At 42.5% G+C, this 27,284-nt stretch overlaps 1 protein-coding gene across 1 annotated transcript in view; it reads left to right on the forward strand.

Moving 5' to 3' along the window:
- The window catches only part of HERC2 (HECT and RLD domain containing E3 ubiquitin protein ligase 2), a 3,346,202-nt gene that overhangs the window by 1,246,723 nt on the left and 2,072,195 nt on the right, over nucleotides 1-27,284 (forward strand). The window contains 1 exon segment of the mRNA XM_033948978.1: nucleotides 5,074-5,256. Within this exon segment, the coding sequence (XP_033804869.1) occupies nucleotides 5,074-5,256 (183 nt within the window).

Below are 27,284 nucleotides of genomic sequence, written 5' to 3' on the forward strand. Positions count from 1 at the left end.
TGACTCACAGACACCACAGAGACATGTGCTGCAATGAAAGTCTATGGCAGCCTGCAATGCACAGTACAAGCAAGGAGATCAGTACTTCAGGAGCTGATTAAACTGTATTTTTCAGGTCTTCTGATTGCCTCACCAGGACCCCTCAGGGAAATCAGGGAAGACACGCGGTGAGGTTCTGATCCCAGCGTACCTCCATGGAACCGCAGCAGCCTGCGCTCTGCCCCTTTGCGGACGAACCAGGGGAGACGTGGCTCCCAATCTTGGAGACCCAATCCAGTCTGCAGGCTGTCCAAAGAGCTTACTGCAGGTTAAGCTTACAGAGCACCCTCCAGAAGCAGACAAAATTAAAAATGTCTGTGATCTGCCGCCAAAGGATCACTCGCACAGAGCTGATCCGCAGGATGTGGGCAAACCCGCAAAATAAATAAAAAATAGACTAGGGTCAGCCTGCTTCCAAGTCTACCATCTCACAGTGGATACGTGTGGCCATTTCCACTGCCTATGTGGCGGCGGGGAAGAAGCTTCCCCTTGAGGTGAAGGTTCACTCTACCAGAGGAATGGCTTCCTCGTGGGCTGAATCTCATGCGGTCTTGCATGAGGAGATTTATTGGGCGGCCACATGGACTTCCCTTCATACCTTTTCCAGGTTTTACTGGCTTGATGTGGCGGCTAAGGGTGATATAGGCTTTGTCACTTCTGTTCTCGCGGTGGGCTTATTGGGCTCCCCTGAGATTTGGGACTACTTTGATACATCCCTTGAATTCAACCTCCAGAGGGATTGTATAAGAATGAAAGATTAGGTTTCTTGCCTCTGCTAATCTTCCTTCTTGTAAATCTCCTCTGAAGGCTGAACTCCCTCGAATACAGAAGATAGGGATCATCGTTGGAGATTCCATTATATGCAATGTAGACAGCCACATCGCAGGAGGAAGAGAAGACAGGCTGGTCACCTGCCAGCCCGGAGCAAGAGTGAAGGATGTGGCCAGGAGGATCATCAGGATCATAGACAGCGCAGGAGGGGATGACACTGCTGTACTTATCCACGTGGGAACCAACGACGTGAGCGGACAGAAGTATGATAGGGAGGAAATAAAAAACCAGCTCCGCTCACTCGGAAGAAAACTGAAGGTCAGGGAGGTGACAGTGGCATTTTCTGAAATCCTCCCGGTACCGAGAGCAGATGCAAAGAGGCAAGATGAACTGCGAGAAATCAACGCTTGGATGAGACGATGGTGCGAGGAAGAAGGCTTTGACTTTGTGCGTAACTGGACGGCGTTCCGGGGAAGGAGTAGGTACTATAGGAAGAATGGACTACATTTCACCAAAGAAGGGGCAAGAATATTGGCTGGAAACATGAAGAAGGTCATTGAGAAAACTTTAAACTGAAGATCAGGGGAGAGCGGACAGTCGACAACCGGTCGATGGCCCGGACAGCAGGCACTAAGGACATCCGCTCAGATAAAGGGGAAAAACTTGCAGCAAATAAGGGAGACAACAGTGGAGCGCAAATAGATGCGGTGAAAGACACAATAAGGACTGTGAAGCCCAGAAAGTCCAAGAAGGCAGCACAAAGGGAGCTTAAATGTATGTACACGAATGCCAGAAGCCTGAGAAATAAAATGGGGGAGTTGGAGACACTAGCAAGACGCAAATAAATAGATATCATTGGCATAACAGAAACATGGTGGAACGAGGAAAACAAATGGGATACAGTACTGCAGGGATACAAGCTTTACAGAAGAGACAGAGCAGGACAGAAAGGGGGGAGGCATTGCCCTATATGTCCAGGAAGGAGTAGAATCTACTGGAGTAGGGAAGGCGGAGGAGAAAAAGAAACTGGAGTCCCTCTGGGTAAAGATCCCCAGACAGAACGGAGCAGACACAAAAATAGGTCTCTACTATCGACCTCCAAGTCAGATGGAGGAAACAGACTCTGAGATGATAGAAGAAATAAGACATGAATGTAGGGCGGGCAATGTAACGATCATGGGAGACTTCAATTTCCCAGGAATAGACTGGAACCTAGTAACCTCAAGCTGCGGCAAATAAATAAAGTTCCTGGAAATGATGGGTGACTGCTTCCTAGAACAAATAGTAGGAGAACCGACAAGAGGAAACGCCACCTTGGACTTGGTCCTAAATGGCATAACTGGGCAAACAAAAGAAGTAGAAGTCACGGTCCCGCTGGGGACGAGCGATCACAGTATGATCTACTTTAAACTCGACATCGGAAAGAGGAAGCAAACCAAGACCCTAACCACGACCTTTAACTTTTAAAAAGGAAGATACGACAATATGAGAGCCATGGTAAGAAAACGGATCAAGAAAAGGATAGCTGAAATCAAAACGGTAGAGCAAGCATGGTCCCTACTAAAAAATACTATCACCGAAGCACAGAATCTTTACATTCCGCAGATAACCAAAGGAAGGAAAACTAAGCCAAAGAGAACCAGCTTGGCTAACCAAAGAGGTGAAGGATGCAGTTAGGGAAAAGAAGGACTCATTTAAAAAATGGAAATGCGAGAATACAACCGAGGCTTGGAAGAGTCACAAAGATGACCAGAAGAAGTGCCACAAGGTGATGAGAGAAGCCAAAAAGGCCTTTGAGGAAAAAATAGCCCAAGAGGCCAAAAACTTCAAACCCTTTTTTAGATATGTTAAAGGGAAGAAACCTGCAAAGGAGACAAATGGGCCCTCTCGATGACCAAGGAAGAAAAGGATACATCAAAGAAGACAAACAGATTGCAGACAGATTAAATTCCTTCTTTCCTTCTGTCTTTACCAAGGAAGACGCCACTTCAATACCCGAAACAGTGAAAGTTTTCAAGGGAGAAATAGAGGAGAGCCTCACCACAGTGAAGGTGGATCTGGACCAGATATACTATCAGATTGACAAACTAAAAAGTGACAAATCCCCTGGCCCAGATGGAATTTATCCGAGAGTATTAAAGGAACTAAAGGTGGAAATCGGAGAACTACTGCAATTAGAACCGGACGGATACTAGAAGACTGGAAGATAGCGAACGTCATCCCAATCTTCAAAAAAGGATCAAGGGGAGAACCGGGAAACTATAGACCTGTGAGTCTCACATAGGTCCCTGGGAAAATGGTTGAGGCTTTGATTAAAGACAGCATAGTACAGCATCTAGATAACCATGACCTGCTGAAAGGTAGTCAGCATGGCTTCAGGAAAGGAAAGTCATGCTTGACAAACTTACTTCAGTTTTTCGAGGGAGTGAACAAACAAGTTGATAGCGGAAAACCGGTAGACATAATATACTTGGACTTCCAGAAAGCGTTTGACAAAGTACCTCATGCGAGACTTCTCAAAAAACTACAAAGTCATGGAATAGAAGGGGATATACTAAGACGGATAGGAAAATGGCTGGAAAACAGAAGACAGAGAGTGGGCATAAATGGGAAGTACTCAGACTGGAAGAAAGTAACTAGCGGTGTGCCTCAGGGCTCGGTTCTTGGGCCTATCTTATTCAATATCTTCGTAAATGACCTGGAAGAAGAAACGACCAGTGTTATTGTCAAGTTTGCAGATGACACAAAGCTATGCCGAACAATCAGGTCACAAAAAGACAGCGAGGAACTTCAGAGAGATTTGAAGCAACTTGAGAGATGGGCAGAAAATTGGCAGATGAGTTTTAATGTGGAAAAATGCAAAGTGATGCACCTGGGCAGAAAAAACAAGGAACATGAGTATAAACTGTTAGGTATAACATTGGGGAAGAGCGAACAAGAAAAAGACCTAGGGGTACTAATAGACAGGACCCTGAAGCCGTCAGCTCATTGTGCAGGCGGCGGCAAAGAAAGCTAACAGAATGTTAGCATGATAAAGAAGGGAATCACGAGTAGATCAAGGGAGGTCATAATACCGCTTTATAGAGCAATGGTCAGACCACACTTGGAATACTGTGTTCAACACTGGTCTCCATACCTGAAGAAGGATATAATACTGCTGGAGAAGGTGCAGAGGCGAGGGACGAAGCTAGTAAAAGGTATGGAGAACTTGAGCTACAAGGATCGCCTCAGAAAACTGGGATTATTCACCCTTAAGAAGTGAAGACTGAGAGGGGATCTGATAGAGACTTTTAAATTGCTAAAAGGAATCGACAAAATGAAGCAAGCTCACTCACCAGCAGGGGGAAAGGATGGAGAGCAAGAAACAGCTTTATTCACATTGACGAATGTGACCCAGACTCAGACCAGAGGTCATGGTCTGAAGCTGAGAGGGGACACGGCCAGGACAAATGTCAAAAAGTTCTGCTTCACACAGCGAGTGGTGAACATCTGGAACTCTCTCCCGAAAGAGATGGTGGAGGAAACTACCATTCTAGGATTTAAGGGAAAATTGGACGCACATCTTCTTGCAGGACACATTGAGGGATGCGAGTGACTAATGTATGCACCAGGGTACGCCTGGCTGAGCCTCCGCGTGTGCGGATCACTGGACTGGATGGACCCCAGGTCTGATCCGGTGCAGGCATTTCTTATGTTCTTATCTGTTTTGTCTGATTCGGAGGTTGCCTTTTCAGTAACTGGTAAGCTGGATTTCTGTCTTTGACCAGCCTCCCTAAGAATTACATGCATATTCCCCTTTATAAGGTTTAAGGGTTGGTGGGGTTCTCGGGGGGGGGGGGAGTGCCCATTCTAATCTTCATGCTGTGTCTATGTTCCATAAATTTCCTATGTTTTGTAGTTTTATGTTTACATTATGTGTTTGATTACAGTTGGCCTTTTTTGGCCATAGTTTTTAGTGTACTGATTTCTTGAGCAGAATTGACTGGTAGCGGGAGTTCCCGCACCCTCTCTTTCTTTTCTTCTCTTTCCTGTTGTCATAGATCTACCTGGCTTTTCTACTAACTGACCATGACAGGAAACTCCCGAGCAGGTAGCCCAAAGGGGGAGGGATCAAGTTTTAGTAGCCCTGCAACAGAAGCCACCAGACATACAGGAACCTTCGAGTTCAGTCTCCAGAGGAGATTTACAAGAAGGAAGATTAGCAGAGATAAGAAACCTAATCTTTTATTGTGCTTCAGAATTCTAATTTTCATTTAATTTCAGAAGGAGAATCAATAGAAAAAAAACATCATCCAACTACCATAATGCTTGGGAGCACAGTGAATTTGATTCAGACACTATGCATCTCTGCTGGAGTTCATGCTGAAGCTATGCAAAGTGAAGCCACCAGGACCTTATGTGGATTGCTACGTATAATAGTAGAAAGTGGAACAGTAGATAAAACAGGTGGATATTCTTTACTTGTTGCTCTTTATGTTAACATTAAGTTTTGTTTTTTATTTGCCTAAAATGTTTCAGTTGTCTCGTAGTTGTGTTCTGTTATGTTTAAAGCTCCTGGTTTTATAGTATGTTTCAAAATTATTTCTCCAAATCTTAAAATATTTTGCATGGTTTCATAGTTTGTATTAATATGTAGGCTCTTTCCACATGTGTGTGTGTATATATGTGTATATAATTTAATAATTTATCCTAGGACAAGCAGGCAGCATATTATCACATGTGGGGTGACGTCATTCACAGAGCCCAGTATGGACAGGTTAAAAAGTGTACTGTCACTGTAAGGGCTCCTTTTACAAAGGTGCGTTAGCATTTTTATCTCATGCACCTGATTAGTGCATCTACCGCCTGCTCAAAAGGAGTGGCTCAAAAAGTGGCTAGCGCTTGCGGCAATTTAGCACGTGCTATTCCACACATTAGGGCACTAGCACGGCTTTGTAAAAGGAGCCCTAAATTTTGAGAAATATCACAACTGCCTGCAACACACGTGTGAGTGCCTTCCTGCTTGACGCCTGCTCGTTCACCTCAGTTCTTTGTTTTCTGTGGAGTGAAGAAGTACTTTTTTGATTTGACTCTGTGTTACCTTCCCACTTTAAGTATTTTTTTTCAAGTTTTATTTGAGATTTGATATACCGCTAAAAAATTTGTCTAAGCAGTTTACAGAATTATAGTCATTAAAATCAAGTGGAAAGCATTAAATAATTAGACTAAATTGACATAAAGGAAACAAAAGGATTAAGGGTGAAATACAATTTGTTAAAGAAAAGGAAGCCATAAAAGGGACAGCACATGAGGGAGGGGAATTCTCTTCCTCTGATTTGTGATCTAATTGTTACTAATTGTAGGCATCTATAAAAAGGAAAGTTTTGAAGTTGGATTTAAATTTATCTAACGGGATATCTTCCCAGAGATGTGAAGGCAGGGAGTTCAAGGCGTCTCTCATTCGATTTCAAAACTAAGTTTAATAGCGCTGAAAAAAAAAAAAATTTCTGTCCATGTCCAGTAAAGCTTTTTTAATGGGTTTTAAGAAGTGCTGTAGGTGTCAGCCGCCTATTTCTATCACTGACCCTCATTGTTGACGTTTACAGGGTTTGGGCTCTGAATACTGAGTCGAATCTTGTGTTCGGTGTTCCACCTTACAAAAGCGTTCTATCAAGGCCCGTCACATTCAACAGGCAAAGCTGTTCAGCTTAGCCATGGACAAGGGTAAATCTGCAGAACCGTTGACATCAAAAACTCCTGCATCGACATCAGATGATTTTACAGCATTGGGGAAGCCATCCACTTCCCAGTTAGCATTGCAAGTCTCAATAGCATCAAGTCCCTTGATGCAGACTAAACAATGATGCCATCGTTCTCCAGCTTTGCAGGTTGTCTCTCCTTCACAGTGTGCATGCTTATCGAGGTTACCCACTCTGAGTCAACCTGCTGCACTGATGGTATTGGCTGTTGAGCCATCGATATCAGGGCATACTTTCAGGGAGAAACTCGATGAGTTCTTTCAGAGGGAGCTCGGTAATATGCTTAAATTGCACTGCATGCCGATGCTCACTCAACACGCCTCTTTTGTGACAGATATTCTTGGATTGGAAGATCTCTGAAGTAGACCTCTTTGCTTTCCCCCACAACCACATACTTCCACTCTTCTGTTCCAGACTCTACACTCCCAATCATCTGGAGACTGATGCCTTTCTCCTCGACAGGTGGGGAATGTTTCTATTTACATTCCCTCCAATTTCTCTAGTCGGGAAGATTCTACTCAAACTTCGCCAAGATCAAGCCACCATGATTTTCCTAGTACCTCAGTGGCCACATCAACTATGGTTTCTTTTACTCCTTCAGATTTATATGTGGGTACCCATCATACTCCAGTTGTTTCCAACATTGCTGGCACATAATGAAGGCTCTCTCCTTCATCCCAGTCTTCATTTATTAGCACTCACAGCATGGTATCTTTCTTTAAATGAACAGATGCTTTCTCACTATCTACACAAGTGTTAGCAATTATATAAACTTCCAGAAAACCTTCTACAAAGCGATGTTTTCATTTGAAATAGTCTCGTTTTGCTAATTGGTGTAATCTCCAATTGTTAGATCCAATCACTTATTCCTTACCATTGGTTCTGGACTATCTCATACACTTTTCCAATGCTGTTCTCAAGACTACTTCAGCCCATGGTCATCTCAGTGCTATTAGTGCTTTTCATTCAACACTGGATAAGAAACATTATCTGTACATTCTTTAATTTCTAGATTTATGAAGGGCCTACTATACCAAGTCTCCACTCAAACCTCCTTCCATTGTGTGGTACCTTAATGTTGTACTATCCACTCTGATGAAGTCTTCTTTTGAACCTCTTGCAACTTCTTCCCTCAAACGTTTGACTTGTAAAGTAGTCCTCCTCATAACCCTCACATTTGCACATCAGTTCAGTGAGCTTCAAGCATTAGTATCAGATCACCCTTTACAACATATTACCACAACAGAGTGGTTCTTCGCACACATCTAAAGTTCTTCCCAAAAGTCATCTCAAAATTTCATCTGAACCAGTCCATAGTTCTGCCAGTTTTCTTCCTGAGACCACATTCTCACCCTTATTTAACTTCTTTCCACACCTTGGACTATAAACGTGCACTGGCTTTTTATTTGAATTGAACCAAGTCTCACAGAGCTACCACTCAACTCTATGTGTTCAACCGTAACAGACTTTGAGCTCCTGTCACCAAGAGAACCCTCTCTATATGGCTGGCAGGCTGTATTTCCTTTGCATATGCTTATGCTGGACAGGGCTGATGCTAGAGGTTCATATCACTGCTTTTAAAGTTTGAGCAATGGAAACTTCAGTAGCCCATCTTAATTCCACACTTATTGAAGATATCTGCAAGGCATCCACTTGGTCCTCAGTACATACCATACCAGGTAAGATTGTTGGTTTCACCAAGAAGTTCTACAAAATGTATTCTCTTCCTAAATACAATTTTCCTCCAACCACTTTGGTTTCACCAGGTTCATGATAGTTACCAGTAACCCTATTCACAAAAGCATGACCCTGGCAGCTTGAGAGTCCTAGATTATTTTATTGTAAGCCACTTACAAATCCGATTAGGCGGTTGAAAAAATATTTTAATAAACTTGAAACTTGATTTGAGAATGATAGCTGCTTGTTCTCAAAGAAAGCAGACCTGTAGCAAACATTCTCTGAGGACAGCAGGCATTTATTCTCGCAAACTTCCCACCACCCCTAGTTAGCATCTTAGCTATCTTACTGAACTGCATGACCCATGAATCGACGATGGGCAGGAAAGCACCAGCACATGCGGGTACAGGCCGTCCTGAAGTGTTTTGTTTTGGGGGGGGGGGGGGGGGTTAACTGGAAATTGTTGTTGGAGTTTTGAATCTTTGACATTTACATAAACTTTTTAAATTTACAGTCATAAAGTACATCTCTGACATAGGGAGTGGCCAAGATGGCAGCATGCTGATGTTTGTGAGCTGAGTGTTTTATACCTTGCTGCTGGATTTTGCTTTTTTCTAAATGCCGCACACTAAACGTGAGGGATTTGTCAAGCCTGCTCCTTCGGTGGCTTAAACATTGTCTCCTCTGCTCAGTTTACTGCCAAGATTCATGTAAAAGAATCCAGAAACCTGAGTCTTCCTGATGTCCCGAGTGAAGAAGACCCCAAGCACCTGGAACTAGATGTTACACTTTCTACTCTGGCGTCTAACCCTCTACTGTGTCCGAGTGACTCTGCGATGCTGCAGGGAAGTTACAAATCACCACAGCTTGCTCAAGAAACCCCTAGCTGAGGGGCAGACATGGCTGAGCCACCTGAAGGAGCAGGAAGCACAGGTGATAACCATAGCTAGAGCTTGCATGGAAGACGCACAGTAGTGACTCTGGAAACTATTTGGAGTGCATTACAGAGGCTTGATTCATCAGTTAGAAAATTTACAATGGAGATATCCAATGTTGTGAGTACAGTTGAAAATTTGTTCAAAAAATTAGAAGGGAATAAAGAACTTACCATACTTCTAAACTGGAACAGGTTAAAGATGTTAAAGCTTGGATCCAAGATGGCCACAACTGTTTGACTACGGGAGAGATGCTCTCAAAGTTTTTCCCCAGTCTTACCTCGTATTCGCAAAATGCCAAAGAGGAGGGGTAAGAGCGCTGCTGGAGCCTCACGGCGCCCGGAGACCTCTTCTCTGGTAACTATAGATGAGTTTTTGAGGCGCCTGCAGCAGGAGCGAACAGAGCTGGGGAATCGCCTGCTGGAGATCCCGGCAGTGAGTGAAGCCGCAGTGGGCTGGGCTAGAAGCGACTCTGAGCCCTGACACCAGGACCCCGCCTCCACAGCCGCAGGGAGCCAGCTCACCTAAGGAAGATAGTCTATCCGAAGAGGTAGACTCGTTCTCCCAGGAGGCTTTGTTGAGCCAGGCTTCAGAAGACACAGTGTCTGTGGCGGAAACAGCACTGGAGTAGATAGAAGAACAAGGTGGAAGAGAGAGAAACCCTGTGACTGGGGAAATTCAGTCAATACAATCGGGTACTTTTCCTTTCTCAAAACCCAACAATGTTACTCTGGGTTCCCTTTGGGACCTAGTCGTAAACTTGGGGCAGTCACTATCTCCACAAATAAAGGAATTGGAAAAAAGAGTGTTGGAGCAAAAAGAAAATAATTTAAAAACATTAAACAGGACACTTCCATAATAAAAACTAAGGTGGAAAAAATTGAAAGAGTTGTTTGAAGTGAAAGAAGTGCAGACTACCCTAATTAGGGATAACACTAATTTGAGAAGGAAAGTTGAAAATCTTGAAAATAATTCTTGCTCTAGTAATCTGAGATTATTGAACTTTCCAAAAACTTCAACAATCTCTGCAAAAGAAATGTTAAAAAAAATCTTACTGAAACATTGAACATCTCTGAAGATATGCTTCCTCCTTTTGCACAAGTATTTTATCTTCCGATAAAAGAACAAGAAGAATTCTCTCCGCAAGTACAAAATTTATAAAACCGCAAGTACAGGATTTATAAATGGATGTTACAGCAATCCTGGAAACATCATTAAGGACTTAGTAAAACTTGCCATTCTTATACTTACGGTGGTTTTATCACCTGATAGAGATTGGCTATTGAAGTTGTTCTTTTAAACAGACATAAAAAAATTTTGGGACTAAAGATACAGATGTTCCCAGATGTGACTAAGGACACCCAAAAGCGTAGACGACAGATCTTGCTCCTCAAACCAAGGGTAACAATGATGGGAGGTGTTTTTCTCTTGCAATATCCTTGCAAATGTATTGTTAAATATAGATCTAATACATATGCATTCTTTGATCCATCACAGCTAACAGGGTTCCTCACCATGAAACACCATAATAACAACAACAATGATTTAAAGTAATTAGAAACACTCCCACTACCGCAGTTAGATATTTATTTTTCTTCTTAAATATGATGTGATTTAATTTTCACTCATTAAAATTCTTGGATCAATTATATATAGGATTAATAGTATAGATTGAGAATAGTATTTGTTATTTCATATTTTTTATTTTGTTTAAATTTATTATTCCTGAATTTCTTTTTCAATATTATGTACAAGAGGTCTTCTTGTTAAAGTTTAAAAGCAATAAATAAATAAAAATTAAGATTTTAAAGCTTTACAAGAATTGTCCAGCAGTAGTGAAATATAAAATTATTCTAAACTGGAAAATTGAACAACTAGAAAATTATTATTGTAGGTTGAACCTACGTATTTGAATTTTCCAAAGTCCATGGGTGTGACACCATTAGTTTCCTTTAAGAGGTACAGTGGTACCTTGGTTTGCGAGCATAATTCGTTCTAGAAGCATGCTCGTAATCCAAAGCACTCTTATATCAAAGCACATGTCCTCACAGAAAATAACTGAAACTCGGACGATTTGTTCCACATCTCAAAAACTCGTATGGATAGTAAGTAGACGCAGAAGAGAGAGGGTTAAATGACTGCCCAGAGTCACAAGGAGCTGCAGAGGAAATTAAACCCAATTCCTTAGCCAAAAGGAGCGGGAACAAACGAGACCGACTACTATACCTTCCTCATCGCCCGACTCACTTCCTTCATTTCTAGCTTCTAGCACCACTGTCACCTGCAGTCCAGGAATTAGCAGTCCTCCGTGAAGCGTCACCAATGAGCCAGCTGCCAGCGTCTCTGCCTCTAATAACCACAGGTCCTCCAGCGGGGTCCTTTATTGTCAGTGGTAGCCTTTTTAGCAACCCAACACCCGCCTGAGTTCCGGAAAGCGCAGGATTGCCCTGTTTATGCTGCAACGGCAGCAGCCCTGAGTTCTCTTATGGTTGCCAGTGCCCCGCAGTTGGGTGGGAAGCGGCTGAATAGGCGCTGAATAGGACAGGCATCCACGCGACCGCCCTGGTGTTCTCAGACTCCAGCAATGTTTGAGGTGGTGCCGGTGTCTCCGCATATTATTTCAGCTTGGCAGCAGCTTCCAGTGGCCTCGCGTGACAGCCGATAGTTCGACAGCCCTCACTGAGGGGGGGCTGGCCATGTGGGCACCCACAGCGTGCTCTGACCCGGCCCTTCATTTTCTGGTGACAGCAGCACTTCAGGCCTGCCTTGCCTCTCCCCCCCCCCCCCCCCCAATGTGCCGCTCGGATGCCTCTGGAGCTGTGCCAGGCCCTGTCCGCAGCAGCCTTTGCCTTCTGTGCCCTGCAGTTTCTATTGGTGCCGCCGCTGCATACACAGAGAGGAAATATAGACACGTGAATAAGTGCTCGTTTACCTAATCAACACTTGGTTAGCGAGTCAAAGTTTGCTGGAGTGTTTTGCTCATCTTGCAAAACACAAGCAAACCGCGTTACTCGCAAACCGAGGTTTGACTGTATCTAATAGAAGTGTTGACATTTTCTTCTGAGTCTATTCCTCCAGTGAATTGGATTTATTATATTTCTATGAAAAAAATTTCAGAGGAAAGCCCTGGGACTGAAGTGACAACCTTAACTAAGAAGGAAGACTTGAATGTCTCTGAACTTTTGGACAGGCACAAACAGAAGACAACAGGTCCTCCACAGACCACAAACAAGCAATACCACAGTGAAGGAGACAAAAGACAAAAGGCTATAATAGATTGAGTTTATTTGGTGATACAAAATGACTCAACATGATTCGTGTTTCAGCCAGATCTTTTATAGATATGAAGATAGTTTCTGGAAGTGATTAAATGGTTAGATTAATATCTGAAAAAGGGAATATGTGTTAATGCTAATTTCTGATTTATATTCCTGAATGGTGCTCTTTTACCTAAGTGGTTTTGCTCCCACTTTTATTTGGTGTAATGAGGATGTATGAGAAGCAGTAATGATATATATTCTGTTTGTCCCATTATTTTTTTTTTCTTTGCTTGGTTATTTATTCTAAAATTTATATACATAGAAACATAGAACATAGAAAATGATGGCAGAAAAGGGCCATAGCCCATCAAGTCTGCCCACCCAACTGACCCACCCTAGGTTTACTTTCCTAGAGATCCCACTCCTAACGGCCCAACTCTTAACTCTTCCTTCTTAGGGATCCCACGTGGGCATCCCATGTACTCTTAAAATCTGGCACGCTGTTGGCCTCGATTACCTGTATCGGAAGCTCATTCCAATGATCAACCACTCTTTCGGTGAATAAATACTTCCTGGTGTCGCCATGAAATTTCCCGCCCCTGATTTTGAGCGGATACCCTCTTGTGGTTGTGGGTCCTTTAAGACAGAAGATATCATCTTCCACTTCGATACGTCCGGTGATATATTTAAACTTCTCAATCATGTCTCCCCTCTCCCTACGTTCTTCGAGAGAGTAGAGCCACAATTTGTTCAGCCTCTCTTTGTACGAGAGATCCTTGAGCCCCGAGACCATCCTGGTGGCCATCCGTTGAACCGACTCGACTCTCAGCACATCTTTACGGTAATATGGCCTCCAGAATTGCACACAGTATTCCAGATGAGGCCTCACCATCTATTAAGTAGGCATTTTACATCTAGATATACATAACATTCAAGTACAAATATCAAACAGCCTTATGACACATTCTCTCTTAAAATTGAGCCTACTACCTCTGTAATCATGTGTTTCTTGAGCAAGGGTTCTTGTGGAATTATATTTGAAATTATAGATAAAGAATTAGAAAAAAAAAGTACATCTCTAATTGTAGATACATGAACTGTGCAATATAGAGATTCAGCAACAATAAAAACTCCTGCTTTGTTTTTATAGCATCCTTCCCACCCACTCGGGATCAATGACATGAGAATACTGACACCAAGCAGAGTCACTAACTTTAATAAATAAGTCTCTCTTTCAAATATGACTTAATTAACTGAGTCTAGGTATTCTTGTAGTAATCCACAGCTAGCTACAAATTTCTCCTCTGTATTGGTTCGCATAGCAGTCAGTCTCCATAAGGAAAACATATCATAGTTTTTGTGCCATTCCTTCAATGTTGGCAAGGAGGAGGATTTCAAATAATAAGCAATAGCACTTCTAGCTGCCATAAAGCATAGTCACCAATTTGCGAGTCATAGGATTCAAACTGAGTATGTGTACCGTAAGTAATTTCAACTTCCACAGTAGACTTGACAAGTCTAGAGCCAATTTAAATATTACTTTCAGCACCTGCTATAAGAAGAGTTGTATGAGAGGGCATAACCACTACATGTGCAGGTAAGACCCCAGTTCATCACACCCCCCTCCAGCATTGAGGAGATACGTTTATTGATATGCTGTAATTTAACAGAAATCATATACTGTCCTATCTTTTAAGATTTTATACTGTAGTTGCAAGGGACATTCAATAATTTATCTACCCGAGTATGAAAGAAAGTAGCAAGCGTGTTGAAACAAATCTATGGATGTTGTGATGTGTCTCAAGGTTACTCATGCACAATTGCGGCTCAGTGTGAGACTAGCATTCTAAGAGACAGGATATTAGGAGAGATCACTAGATTTGGAGCACCATTCAGTGAAAAAATTTCTAACAAAAGAAGGGAAAAATCCATGTCTGCAGTTTATGGTGAGTTTGCCTCATCATCCTACAAAGTAAAATTTTAGAGCTAGCAGTTTAAGTGGGGTAGAGCTCATTGAAGATGGTCCTCACACTAAATGGCCTGTGGAAGCAACTTCCACATAAATTTGCAAGAATGTTGAGGATTTAAATTTGTCAGACAGATGAATTAAGGTTTCCTGAATAGCTGAAGAAATGGGCATCTTGGCCGGTACAGTTTGGAAAATAATTCATGAAAAGTTGGGCATGTCCAAGGTTAGTGCAAGATGCGTTCCAAGAATGTTGACGTCATGTCAGAAGACCACGAGGCTTCAATGCTGTCAGGAAAACTTGGAGATGCTCTGTGAAGACCAAGTGAATTTTTTTTATTGTTTAGTGATAAGATGAGACTTGAGTCTATCACAGAGATCCTGAGTCCAAAATGGAGTCAGTTCAGTGGAAGCACAAGTCATCCCCCACCCCAATATCTACAAGCAAAGTCATGACAACTGTCTTCTGGAATGATGAAGGACTTTTGCTTCTGGAATTCATGCCATATAAGACAACCATAACTGGGGAGAGTTATGCCAACATATTGATCGCTTTACATGAGTCAATCAAGGAGAAAAGATGAGGAAAACTCACAGCAGGCATGATGCTTCTTCATAACAATGTGCCGGTGCACATGTCATGACAATCACTGTCTGCATTCCAGGAATGTTAGTTTCAGCAGCTGAACCAGCCACCCTATAGTCCTGACCTGGCTCCCTTGGATTATTTCCTATTCCAAGTTTGTCTAGCCCAGAGTAGGCAATTCCAGTCCTCGAGAGCCGGAGCCAGGTCAGGTTTTCAGGATATCCACAATGAATACGTATGAGATGGATTTGAATGCACTGCCTCCTTGAGATGCAAATCTATCTCATGCATATTTATTGTGGATATCCTGAAAACCTGACCTGGCTCCGGCTCTCAAGTACTGGAATTGCCTATCCCTGGTCTAGCCCATATTCATCCCTTAACTCAGTGAACATTTTGATGGAACCCTGACTTATAACCTGTGAAATGGTTCATAGTCCCTGTCTACTCCACTTTTTAACTGGTTCTGTACGTAGACATGGAATTCTGACTGGTAAACATTACTAAGATAGGGAACAATACCGAGATCTATTGCAATTCTCATCTAGATTTTATGAAATTTCCTTAATATACAGTATGCTGAGTAAATGGACTTCTTGGTGCCTCACTGTTTTTATAATATGATTACTTGGTCTATTAACCCTGTACCAGAGAAACCAACATGTTCAATCTGGGCATAAAATTTTATATTTTATCTGGATTTCCAGTCCCAGTCATGCCTAATTTGTGGTACAATATCATAACTCTTCAAATTGGGAGCTCCCAGCCCTCCTAGCTCTTTATGTTTCAAAAGTATTATTCTAGAAAATCATAAACGTTTGTCTCTTCTTATAAAATCAAATGACATTGTTTGCCTAACTTTCAAATTAGTCCATCCTTTTGGAATAGGCAGGGATTGAAAGAGATGCAGAAAATGGGGAAGAATGTTCATTTTAATAATTACTATTCTTGTACAGTAACCTCTGGAATCTTCACGTTAGGATTATGCATCTCTTTTAGCCTTGAACTGCAGGGAACTCAAAATCAATTTCCAGTCTCTCCCTCTGTGGTCATCTCCTGTTACTCACCCCTGGAATGCCAGTCTAGTTTCCTGCAGCCTTAGCTGCAGGGTCTTGCCTCTTCTCATGATTAATTTTAAAATTTCTAGTCACTTTAATTTGTTTTTGACGTGGGTCTTGACCTAGTGCTGTGGATTCACCCTTCAGGGATATTCTTTGGCGGGAGATCGCAGACATTTGCATTTCTATTATCTACTTCTGGGAGGTTACTTTGTATTGTTATATCTTTACTATTTAATAATTGTTTTCTCAGGTATTTTAGCTAGATTGTGAGCCTTCGGGACAGTTAGGGAATTTCCAAGTACCTAATTTTATTGTAACCCGTTCTGAGCTTCTAGGGAGGACGGGCTATAAAAATGAACCAATAAATAAAATACTTGTTAGTAGAATTGCAGTAAGCCACCTGGACAGCCTGAAGGTCAGATCGGGGCGCCAGGATTGGGAGCCATCTGCTAAGGGGTAAAGCACAGGCTGCACGGTTCCGTAGAGGCGTGTCTGGAATCAGGACCGGACCATGTGTCTTCCCTACATGTTCTGAGGGATCTTGGTGGTCACTTTCTGAGGTGACATGGAAGGTGAGGTGTTCAGAAGACTTGAAATCCAATTTCTCAGCTCCTGAGGTAATGATATCCATTCATGCTGGACCTGAAAAACAGGCATAAAATTTGTGGTACAATTTCCTGCTAAAGTCCGAGTGTTTGCAGAGGATGGTCCCAAACTCTTTGACTCTTTGGACGCACTGAAGGGCTTGTTGCCACTTTGCCAGCCAGTTAGCACAACTTTGATGACCTTTTCCTATGCACTACTGATGCCTTGCTGCCTTGGTAGCAATCCTCCTGCCTGTTGTATCGGGCGACAGGAAGTTTGTGCAGGAGATTGAGTTACTGAACTTCCGAAAAGGGAATTACGAAGGGATGAGACTCATGCTAGGGAAGAAGATTAAGAAGAGGATAAGCAAGGTAAAAACGCTAGAGCAAGCTTGGTCCCTTTTTAAGGACACAGTCACCGAGGCGCAAAATCTATATATACCACGTATCAACAAGGGATCCAAGAGGAAAAAGAACAAAGAACCGGTGTCACTCACTGTAGAGGTGAAGGAAGCGATCAGAGACAAGAAAACTTCATTTAAGGAATGGAAAAGATCAAAAACGGACAAAAACTAGAACAAGCACAAACAACATCAACGCAGATGCCATAAGGTGGTAAAAGGGGCCAAAAGAGACTATGAGCCAATCAGACCTTAGACTTAGTAGGGATGGGCGGACCCGCCTCATTTCGACGAGGCGTGCCTGCTTGCTCGACGTGCAAGACCCATCTGTAAGAACAGGTTTGGTGGAGTGGGGGTTGTTAGCGCCGGGGGGGTGCGTCTTCGGGCAGGAGGGATTGGGCACCCTCCTGCCAGCGACCGATATTGTCGGGGGGGGGATCGGTAATGTCGGGGGGGGGGGGGGCGGTCGGTAGTGTCGGGGGGGGGTGCGTCTTCGGGCAGGAGGGTTTGGGCACCCTCCTGCCAGTGATCGGTCAGGGGCCACGGCCCGCTATACTTATAGCGGCAGAGAGATCCCTTGCCGCGATAAGTGTAGCGGGCCGTATCTAATCTAACCCGATTCTCTAACCCGCGTCTGTAACATGGACGCCGGTTACAGAATCGGGGTTTAGTTTAGGCCGATTCTGAATAGGACGCCTCTCCCGGCGTCCTATACAGAATCAGGGCCTAGGTGTCTTGCGGGCCTCGCCTTCAATATAGGCGGCCTGCCTGGGGAGCATTTTTTTAAAAAAAACGTGCATCCCGATTGGCTGATTAGACAGCTGTAGGACGCCTACAGCTGCCTAAAATCGGGACGCACTTTTAGAGAATCTGTGCCTGGGTGCATAGATATTTCTAAATACAAGTTTGTGACCCCATAGGTCTCCAGCAATAAAGAGATAACGCCCCTCTGGATCATGCACTTGGAGATGGACAGTAAAGGGGAGCCTTTTATGAAATAACATGGTCACCCCTCGTTTCATGTCAGAAAAGGAAGAAAAGCCCAACTGTCCAACCCAGTTTTGCTTCAACTTAAGGTGTTCTGTGTTGTTGAGGTGAGTTTCTTGTAGGAAAACCACATCAATATGAGACATCTTAAGATGTGCTAGCACTTTAGTCTGCTTGATAGCCGAATGTATATCATCAACAGAGTCTCGCTACTTTTAGATCAGCCAGTGTAAAAAAAAAAGATAACGTGTAAGCAGCCTCAGGAACAAGGACAAAAGGAGCCTCCCAGCCAGCCAAGATCCCGTAGCCACAGAAAGTCCCTTACTGTACTCCCAAAACAGCAAAACTAATGCAACAATGGTGGTGAAAGGACCTAATGCAAAAAAGGGAAAAGAAAAAAAGAAACCTCCCCAACCACTTATACTGTCCCCCCTCCCATCCAACACACATACTATACCCTGTACCATCCAAACTCTCCATCAGAAACTAGAAAGTCTACTCCTCTACAAGTGAGAATCTACAGCTCTGGGGCATGGAGCAGACCAACACAGTTGAATGCAATATACCCACCCCCCCCCCTAGAGTGAACAGAACATACTCCTGATTCACCACAGCAAAAAAATTAAGTAACCTTGGGGTTTTTTTTTTTATAGTCAAATCTTTTTATTGAGAAAAAATATAAAGTCAACATAAATACAAATAATAATGAATAAGAGCAACTACAGAGCTAAGCAGCCAATGGATGATACAAATCATAACAGTACCAAGGAATGCTGATGTAAGTATACATATCAATCAATTAGTGCAGTCACAAAATTGTTCCAGTGGAGACCATACATCATGAAAAGTCTTTTGAGAGCCTCTACACTCTGCCAAACGCCACTCATATTTGTAGCAGAGAAGTACCATATTCCACCATTGATTTGTTGGTACTGGGGATTTACTTTTCCAATGAAGAAGGATAGTCTTTATCGCTAGCCCCAGAAGAATATCATAAAGAATGGAATACGATCGAGATAGTGGAGGCTCCAGCATGGCGGATCGTAGAATTACCCGACAATATGAGAGGTTTGTGGATATAGAGAGAACCTGACCTATTAGGTCTCCCACCTCGGTCCAGAATGCAGTAACAAGAGGACAATCGAAAAGCATATGTTGGAAAGTTCCTAAATGAGTCCCGCAGCGCCAGCATTTATTGGAAGATGATGAAGAGACTCGTTGTTGTTTAATAGGAGTCCACAGTGATTTATGAAGAACAAAAAATAATGATTGTCTGAGAGACGCTGAATGCAGGGGTCTGTTGCATCAGCTCCACAACTGAGTCCATTGTTGCTCCGAGACTGGGCATTGGAGATCATGGATCCACTGCCGTTGGACTGGTAAAAGATCATCAGGATCAGATCCTTGAAGAATGTCATAAATCCTGGACATCAGATGAGGTTTGGTACTCCAGGAGGACAATAGAGTAGACATAGGAAAGGAACCCCTGTGCAAACACTCTAAAGAAGAACCAAAAGCAGCATGTATACTATGAGACAATTGAAGATAACTATAAGCCTGATGAGAAGGAAGTTTGTATTTGCGCTGCAGCTGAGAAAAGGTCATCAAAACATGGTTGGTCAAAATGTCTCGGATATACCATATACCAGCTTTGATCCATAATGGCCAATGCACCATATGTGAGTTAATAGTAATGTTAGGATTACCCCATAACGGGGATTGGACAGTGGTAAATATCGGGTAATGAAGGGTACGTCCCAACTCAAGAATCGCCTGTTGGGTGGTATGTAGGACCTCCCAGTTGTTAAAGCAGGGAACCGTTTTGGAATAACAGGACTCAAGTAAGGTGAATGGCATTGCTAACTCCCTTTCCAACTTACCCCAATAAGGCATAGTAGCACACTTAGAAGGTAAAAACCAAATACTGGCACCTCTCAAATTCGCTGCTATCGCATATCGTTTATATTGAGGAAAGTTTACTCCTCCCTGAGACCATGGTTTTTTAAGGGTAGATAACGCTATGCGGGACGGTTTTCCAGACCATAAGAACTTTGTCAAGATTCGGTCTATCTGCTTAAATAAGGTGGGAGGTAGAGGCAGAGGCAACATTTGCAACACATAAAGTATTTGGGGGGTCAGCATCATGCGAATAGTCTCCATCCTACCCCACCAGGTTAAATGTAGAGGAGACCACTGGCCACAGAGTGTTTGAAGTTTGGAGATCAGAAGTTTAACATTATGAGCTACCGTATCTTGCCATGTATTACAAAAATGAATTCCTAGATATTTAATGGTCGTAGAACACCAAGTAAGGCCATAGGGTGCAATCATGTCCTGTGTACAATAAACATTTAGAGGTAATACTTCAGTCTTATCCCAATTAATGGTATAGCCGGAAAGGCGCCCAAATCTAGAAAGAAGACTTAGAATTGCCGGGAGGGAGTCAATTGGGTTGGAGACATACAAGAGCACATCGTCAGCAAAAGCCGACAGACGCACCTCTGTAGGTCCCACCGTATACCTGTGATGGCTGAATCAGAATCAAGTCTACGCAGCAAAGGTTCCAGGGCCAGATTGAATAGGAGAGGGGACAATGGACAACCCTGTCTAGTTCCCCGAAAAAGTGAAAAATATGGTGATAAATATCCTTCCACATTCAATCTGGCCCTAGGATTAGTGTATAGAATACGAATCATATCTGTGAAGATCTGTCCCAGCTGGAACCACCTTAATGTATAGAACAGATATTTCCACTCCACATAGTCGAATGCTTTTTCTGCGTCCAGTGACATCACACATGTCGGAGTGGAAATATTACGGGCCGCCTGAAGGACATGGCAAAAAACTCTAGAATTATCCGCTGTCAGTCAGCCCTTTACAAAACCACATTGAGTAGGATGGATAAGTAAAGGGAGAACTTTAGCAAGTCTGTCTGCAAGAAGTTTTGCATAAATTTTACAATCATAATTGAGTAATGATATGGGTCTTGATGTAGGCAGCTGTCCAGGCCTACCTCGGTAATGAGACCTCGAACGCTATATACTGGTTTCAATAAATATATATTTATTTAGCTAATCAATAACAGCTTACAGGAATAAATCATTTAGCATATAGCGTAACAGAAGGTGATACAGAAGGTGATCTCTAGGCCTAGAGGTCCTCTGATGTCTGTTCTGACCTCTCCCTTCTAAAGGCCTGGTTTTTATACATTTCTTAGTGGCCAACACCACGTTGGTTTACATCACATGATACATCCTTATTGGCTATTTACTTATGCATTACTGCCTAACTACATTCATTTATTGGCTATTCTCATCTACGTCATGTTATATGTCCACTCTGTTTTCCGTAAAACCTACCTTTTCCCCGAAATGCCTGTTTCCCCACCATATTAGTATTTCCGAGCACAAGCCCCCCTCCCAACTTTAAACATCTCTGATACTTTCTATTAGATGATTTTTCTTATGAATTCTTTCTTCTAAGAATTCTGTCTTCTGACCATGGTCTGTTTATCTCTTTATGATATCTGGCTGGGTGGGCCTTGGTGTAAAACCACAGCTAGCCCACAGCCTCAGGACCTGTTGCTTTTTCTCTAGTTTTACTTCTACAGTAGCTAATTGAACTCATAAAATAGCGTATTTCTCCATCTTTGCATGCTCTTCAGTTAATGGTGAAATATCTTTCCATAGTTAATCTACTGTTTCAATCATCTGCAGAGATAGATAAGGTAGTTGTCAGTTGCAAGGGGTGAGGGCAGTTTTTCTGGAAAGAGAAAAGTGATCTTTGTCTTCCTCCCATCCCCCTTCACCTGGCTTGCTAATGTCAGGACTTACCGGGATGTATCCCACTTCACCTGGCTTCCTAATGTCAGGACTTACAGGGACCAGAGCTTCCATGCTTTATCCTCTCTCATCCCCTCTTCAAAGCCCCTCCAGGTGGCTTTGACCCCTGTTCATTCGGTGAGGAGTTAGTTTGTATCAGAAACTGTACATTATGGGCCCGGGGCTATGTGCTAGGAATCACCCATGGTAAAGGAAAGAGACAAGTGCCCACCCTTACTACGCTACCGAGCACAGAGCAGTATAACATGTCGCAGTGTACTTATTGCTTATAATACTAGGCTAAGCAGTCAATAATTCAGATATTTGTGCAAAGCAGAAATCATGTAAGCAGTTGAATGCTGCATTAAAACTTATACCTGCCGGGCTGTGATAGAAACATCAGCATAAATTACTGATGTAGTGGGGATAGGTGGTGACTCGTGGGAGGGGAAATCAGCTACTGGTGTTTCAAAGGGAGGTACATTAAAAATCAGCCAAGTCAAGATTATCAAAAAATGTTGTGTATGGGTCTGTGTAGGGGTCTCTATTTCAACATTTGGGATAGTTCAGGCAGCCAGGCATCTGCAGGGGTTCATAATTTAACCTGATACATTTTAATATATTATCTCTTTATGGCTTCATCCTGTTATGAGCATACTACATCCAAAAGGGATGGCGGGATAAATTAACAAGTTAGATTATTTCCATGCTCTTCCAAAACAGCTGGGATCGGTGCAGACTCGGCTGGGTCCAGACGCCAGGGGTGAAAGTCCAGGTAACCACATCAAATCTTACGTCATCATCCTTCAGCTGGGCTCATCACTTCTTCTTCACTGCAGTTCTCCTCAGCTTAGCAGCAAGAAAGGGAATGGAAAGAATCCAACTGGAGGGGAAAATAACTAGGGAGCTATTGTGGGAGTCAAAACAGGATGAAAATGCATAAAGTCACAATCAAGAAAAACACATGAACTTGCAATAGGGCTGTTAGAAATAATTATCAACACATGAAAATATATATATGTACTAATACTGCATGAGTCCATAAAAGAGTTAAAGTGCAAATTAATAAGTCCATAATTAAAGCTGTAGAAGTTCAAGGTCATAAAGGTCATCCTGTTTTCGGTAGCAACAGTCAGGAAGTCTTCGCTGGTAAGTCTAGGCGCTTATCCGGTCCCTTCTCTGGTAGCAAGATCCTTCCGTTGGGGCTCATCCGTCATCGGGGTTTCATACGGCCGAAAATCTTTCTTCCAGCGATGATATTTCAAATAGCATTAGTCCATAATTATGCAAATAAGTCCTTAATAGACATTAAAAGGATGTAAACACGGATTCTCATGTAGCATACAGCTTCCTCTGATAGGCAATTGTCTTTATGAAGTGATCCATAATTAATAAGGCAAAAATATCTGTACTGTATATATCATTTAACTTGTTTCCAACAATACCTGAGCAATATTACTAACAGGATAGGTACAGCGTTAACAGATGACATACAAAAGAAAACAAAAACTTATCTGCTTTAATTCAAATAGACTAAGGTCTAATATATGTATTGGCTGAATTATATTTGTCAGCCTAAGGGAGTTATAGTTACAATGGCATATGATGTTCAAAGGACAGGAGTAATATGCTGAACATAAATATGAATTAGCAAAGAGTCAAACCCAAGCAAAAGGATGGCTAAGCTATAGCCTTAAACATTTTTGTTTAAAATATTGTGTTTTAGGTGGTATAGAGCCTATATTTCTGGTGCCTGTGGCTCAGGGTGACTAAAGTAGGGAAAATCCTGTTATAAATCCTGTGTTTTAGGGTAGCACTGATAGAACCTGCATTTTTGTTTAAAATACTGTGTTTTAGGTGGTATAGAGCCTATATTTTTGACTCACTAGTTTTTAGCCATTGTGTCTGATTAGGTGGAGAAGGGAGGGGCTCTGTTTTACTTCTAAGGTTAATTGCATTATCTTTGGGACATTGCTGAAACAAGGCTGCCCTGTGAACTTCTAAAAGCTAAGTTACTCAACATTTCATATTCTGCTCTTTTCACTGGTTTTCAGCATTATATCTGCTTAATTTCTCTTCTCCTCCCTGTTTCTTACTAAAAAAAAAAAGCACAAAAAAATAAATCCTTCTCTTTCCTCTGTTAAATCTTATTTCCTCTTCCTGCATTTTTGTTTAAAATACGTGTTTTAGGTGGTATAGAGCCTATATTTCTGGTGCCTGTGGCTCAGGGTGACTAAAGTAGGGAAAATCCTGTTATAAATCCTGTGTTTTAGGGTAGCACTGATAGAACCTGCATTTTTGTTTAAAATACTGTGTTTTAGGTGGTATAGAGCCTATATTTCTGGTCACTTCACAACCAATCAAGATGACCTTTATTCTATGCAATCACTGTGGTGCTTTAATTCCAAGACATACTATTTGGAGGCTTAAGGCTTGCCCCATCTGTCTTCAACTTGCCAGTATTAAGGTGGAGCTCTGCAAACTTAAACAGGAATTGAATACAATTAAAGCAGCTTCCATCACTCCACAAAATCATACCAACTTACCACCTCTACCTCAAAGAATAAAACAGTCCAGGAATAAATGGGTCACAGTAGGCTCAGGAAGACTGCGACATATAACACAGAAACATCCACCTTCACTAATATTACCTCTACAGAATTCCTTCGCTCCACTAGTGCACTGCGATACTCAGGAAAACAGAAGGGAGGTGGGACTTGAACCAATGAAGGAAACTCAAGAGAACAAGAGCACCCTAAGTACAAATAAAAAAGCCAAAAACAGAAAACTATTACTGTTGGGGGATTCCATCATCAGAGGCATTAACCTTGGAACACAGGGCGAGGAGACCAAAATAGTGAAATGTCTTCCAGGATCCTCAGCTACCAGGAGTTCCAGGCAAATACTGACTATAATTAAGGAAGAAACTAAGGATTTTAACACTGATGTTGTTATCCATCTGGGAACAAATGACCTGGCCAACAACTCCACACTTGCAGCACAGAAAGCTTTTCGGGAGCTTGGTGAGGGCGTGAAACCTTTTGTAAAGACTTTAGCTTTTTCTGAAATACTGCCTGCATATGGAAAAGGAGAGCAAAGAGTGAAAAACACAGAGGACTTTAATAGATGGCTCAGAACCTGGTGTCATCAAGAAGGCTTCAGGTACATAGGAGGATGGGGAAATACATGGAAGGACAAGAAGCTATATTGCACTGATGGGCTACATATTACTACAGCAGGAAAAAGAAACCTTGCAGAGAAATTCAGACAATATTTTTCTAGGCATTTAAACTAGAAGTTGGGGGTGGTGTATGTACGAAGGACAATTATAGAGACCACCCCCGGCAAAAGAAAAGATGTGATAGTAGTAAAGGCTGCAACATAAGCAATATCGGCAACTCATTTCTTAGTATTGCAACGGAAAGTGAAACGACACAAAAATCCATACGAAAAAGGAGATTATCGCTGAAAAATAGCTGGAAAGCGATGACCACAAATGCTCGCAGTCTAAGCAACAAAGTTCATGATCTGCAAGCCCTGATATTAGAGGCAGATCTAGATATTGTTGCTATCACAGAGACATGGTTCAGTGAATCACATGGATGGGATGCAAACATAAAATCTTTTTAGGAAGGACAGAGATGGTCATAAAGGAGGAGGAGTAGCTCTCTATGTAAAGATCAATATCCAAGCGACCGAAATGCAAGGGACCTGGGGAGAGGAAGAAGCGATATGGATTGCTCTGAAAAGAGAAGATGGAACTTCTATCTACGTGGCTGTAGTCTACAGACCTCCGACTCAATCGCAGCAAATTGATAAGGATCTGATTGTGGATCTCCAAAAGTTTGGAAGGAAAGAGGAGGTTCTGCTGTTGGGAGATTTCAACATGCCGGATGCGGACTGGAATGTTCCGTCTGCGGAATCGGAAAGAAGTAGGGAGATTGTGGATGCCTTTCAAGAGGCTCTGCTCAGACAAATGGTGACGGAACCCACAAGGGAAAAAGCGATATTGGATCTGGTCCTCACAAATGGAGAGAGTATCTCTAATGTTCGAGTGGGTGCTCACCTGGGTAGTAGCGATCATCAAACGGTTTGGTTTGATATAACGGCTAAAGTGGAGAGCGGCCGCACGATACTTAAAGTCCTAGATTTCAAACGTACGGACTTTAATGCAATGGGAAAGTACCTGAAGAAAGAGCTGTTAGGATGGGAGGACATAAGAGAAGTGGAAAGACAGTGGTCTAAGCTGAAAGGAGCGATAAAAATGGCTACAGACCTTTATGTGAAGAAAATCAATAAAAACAAGAGAAAAAGAAAGCCGATATGGTTCTCCAACCTAGTGGCTGAGAAAATAAAGGCGAAAGAGTTGGCGTTCATGAAATATAAAAAAACCCAAGAAGAGGAGAGCAGAAAGGACTACAGGGTGAAACTGAAAGAAGCCAAGAGAGAGATACGTTTGGCGAAGGCACAGGCGGAAGAACAAATGGCTAAAAATGTAAAAAAGGGAGATAAAAATTTTTTCAGATATATTAGTGAAAGGAGGAAGATAAAAAATGGAATTGCTAGGCTGAAAGATGCTGGGAACAAATATGTGGAGAGTGATGAGGAGAAAGCAAATGTGCTAAACAAATACTTCTGTTCTGTGTTCACAGAAGAAAATCCTGGAGAAGGACCGAGATTGTCTGGCAAAGTTACACGAGAAAATGGAGTAGATTCTGCGCTGTTCACGGAGGAGGGTGTTTATGAGCAACTTGAAAAACTGAAGGTGGACAAAGCGATGGGACCAGATGGGATCCATCCCAGGATACTAAGGGAGCTCAGAGAGGTTCTGGCGAGTCCTATTAAAGACTTGTTCAACAAATCTCTGGAGACGGGAGTGATTCCTGGGGATTGGAGGAGAGCGGATGTGGTCCCTATTCATAAAAGTGGTCACAGGGATGAAGCAGGAAACTACAGGCCGGTGAGCCTCACTTCAGTTGTTGGAAAAATAATGGAAGTGTTGCTGAAAGAAAAGATAGTGTATTTCCTTGAAACTAATGGGTTACAGGATCCGAGGCAACATGGCTTTACAAAAGGTAAATCGTGCCAAACGAACCTGATTGAATTTTTTGATTGGGTGACCAGAGAGCTGGATCGAGGACATATGCTAGATATAATTTACTTGGATTTCAGCAAAGCCTTTGATACAGTTCCTCATAAGAGGCTGTTGAACAAACTTGAAGGGCTGAAGTTAGGACCCAAAGTGGTGAACTGGGTCAGAAACTGGCTGTCGGACAGACGCCAGAGGGTGGTGGTTAATGGAAATCGCTCGAAGGAAGGAAAGGTGACTAGTGGAGTCCCTCAGGGTTCGGTGCTGGGGCCAATCCTGTTCAATATGTATGTAAGTGACATTGCTGAAGGGTTAGAAGGAAAAGTGTGCCTTTTTGCAGATGATACCAAGATTTGTAACAGAGTAGAC

The sequence above is a fragment of the Geotrypetes seraphini genome, chromosome 6 (genome assembly GCF_902459505.1).
Source record: "Geotrypetes seraphini chromosome 6, aGeoSer1.1, whole genome shotgun sequence".
Lineage (NCBI taxonomy): Eukaryota > Metazoa > Chordata > Amphibia > Gymnophiona > Dermophiidae > Geotrypetes > Geotrypetes seraphini.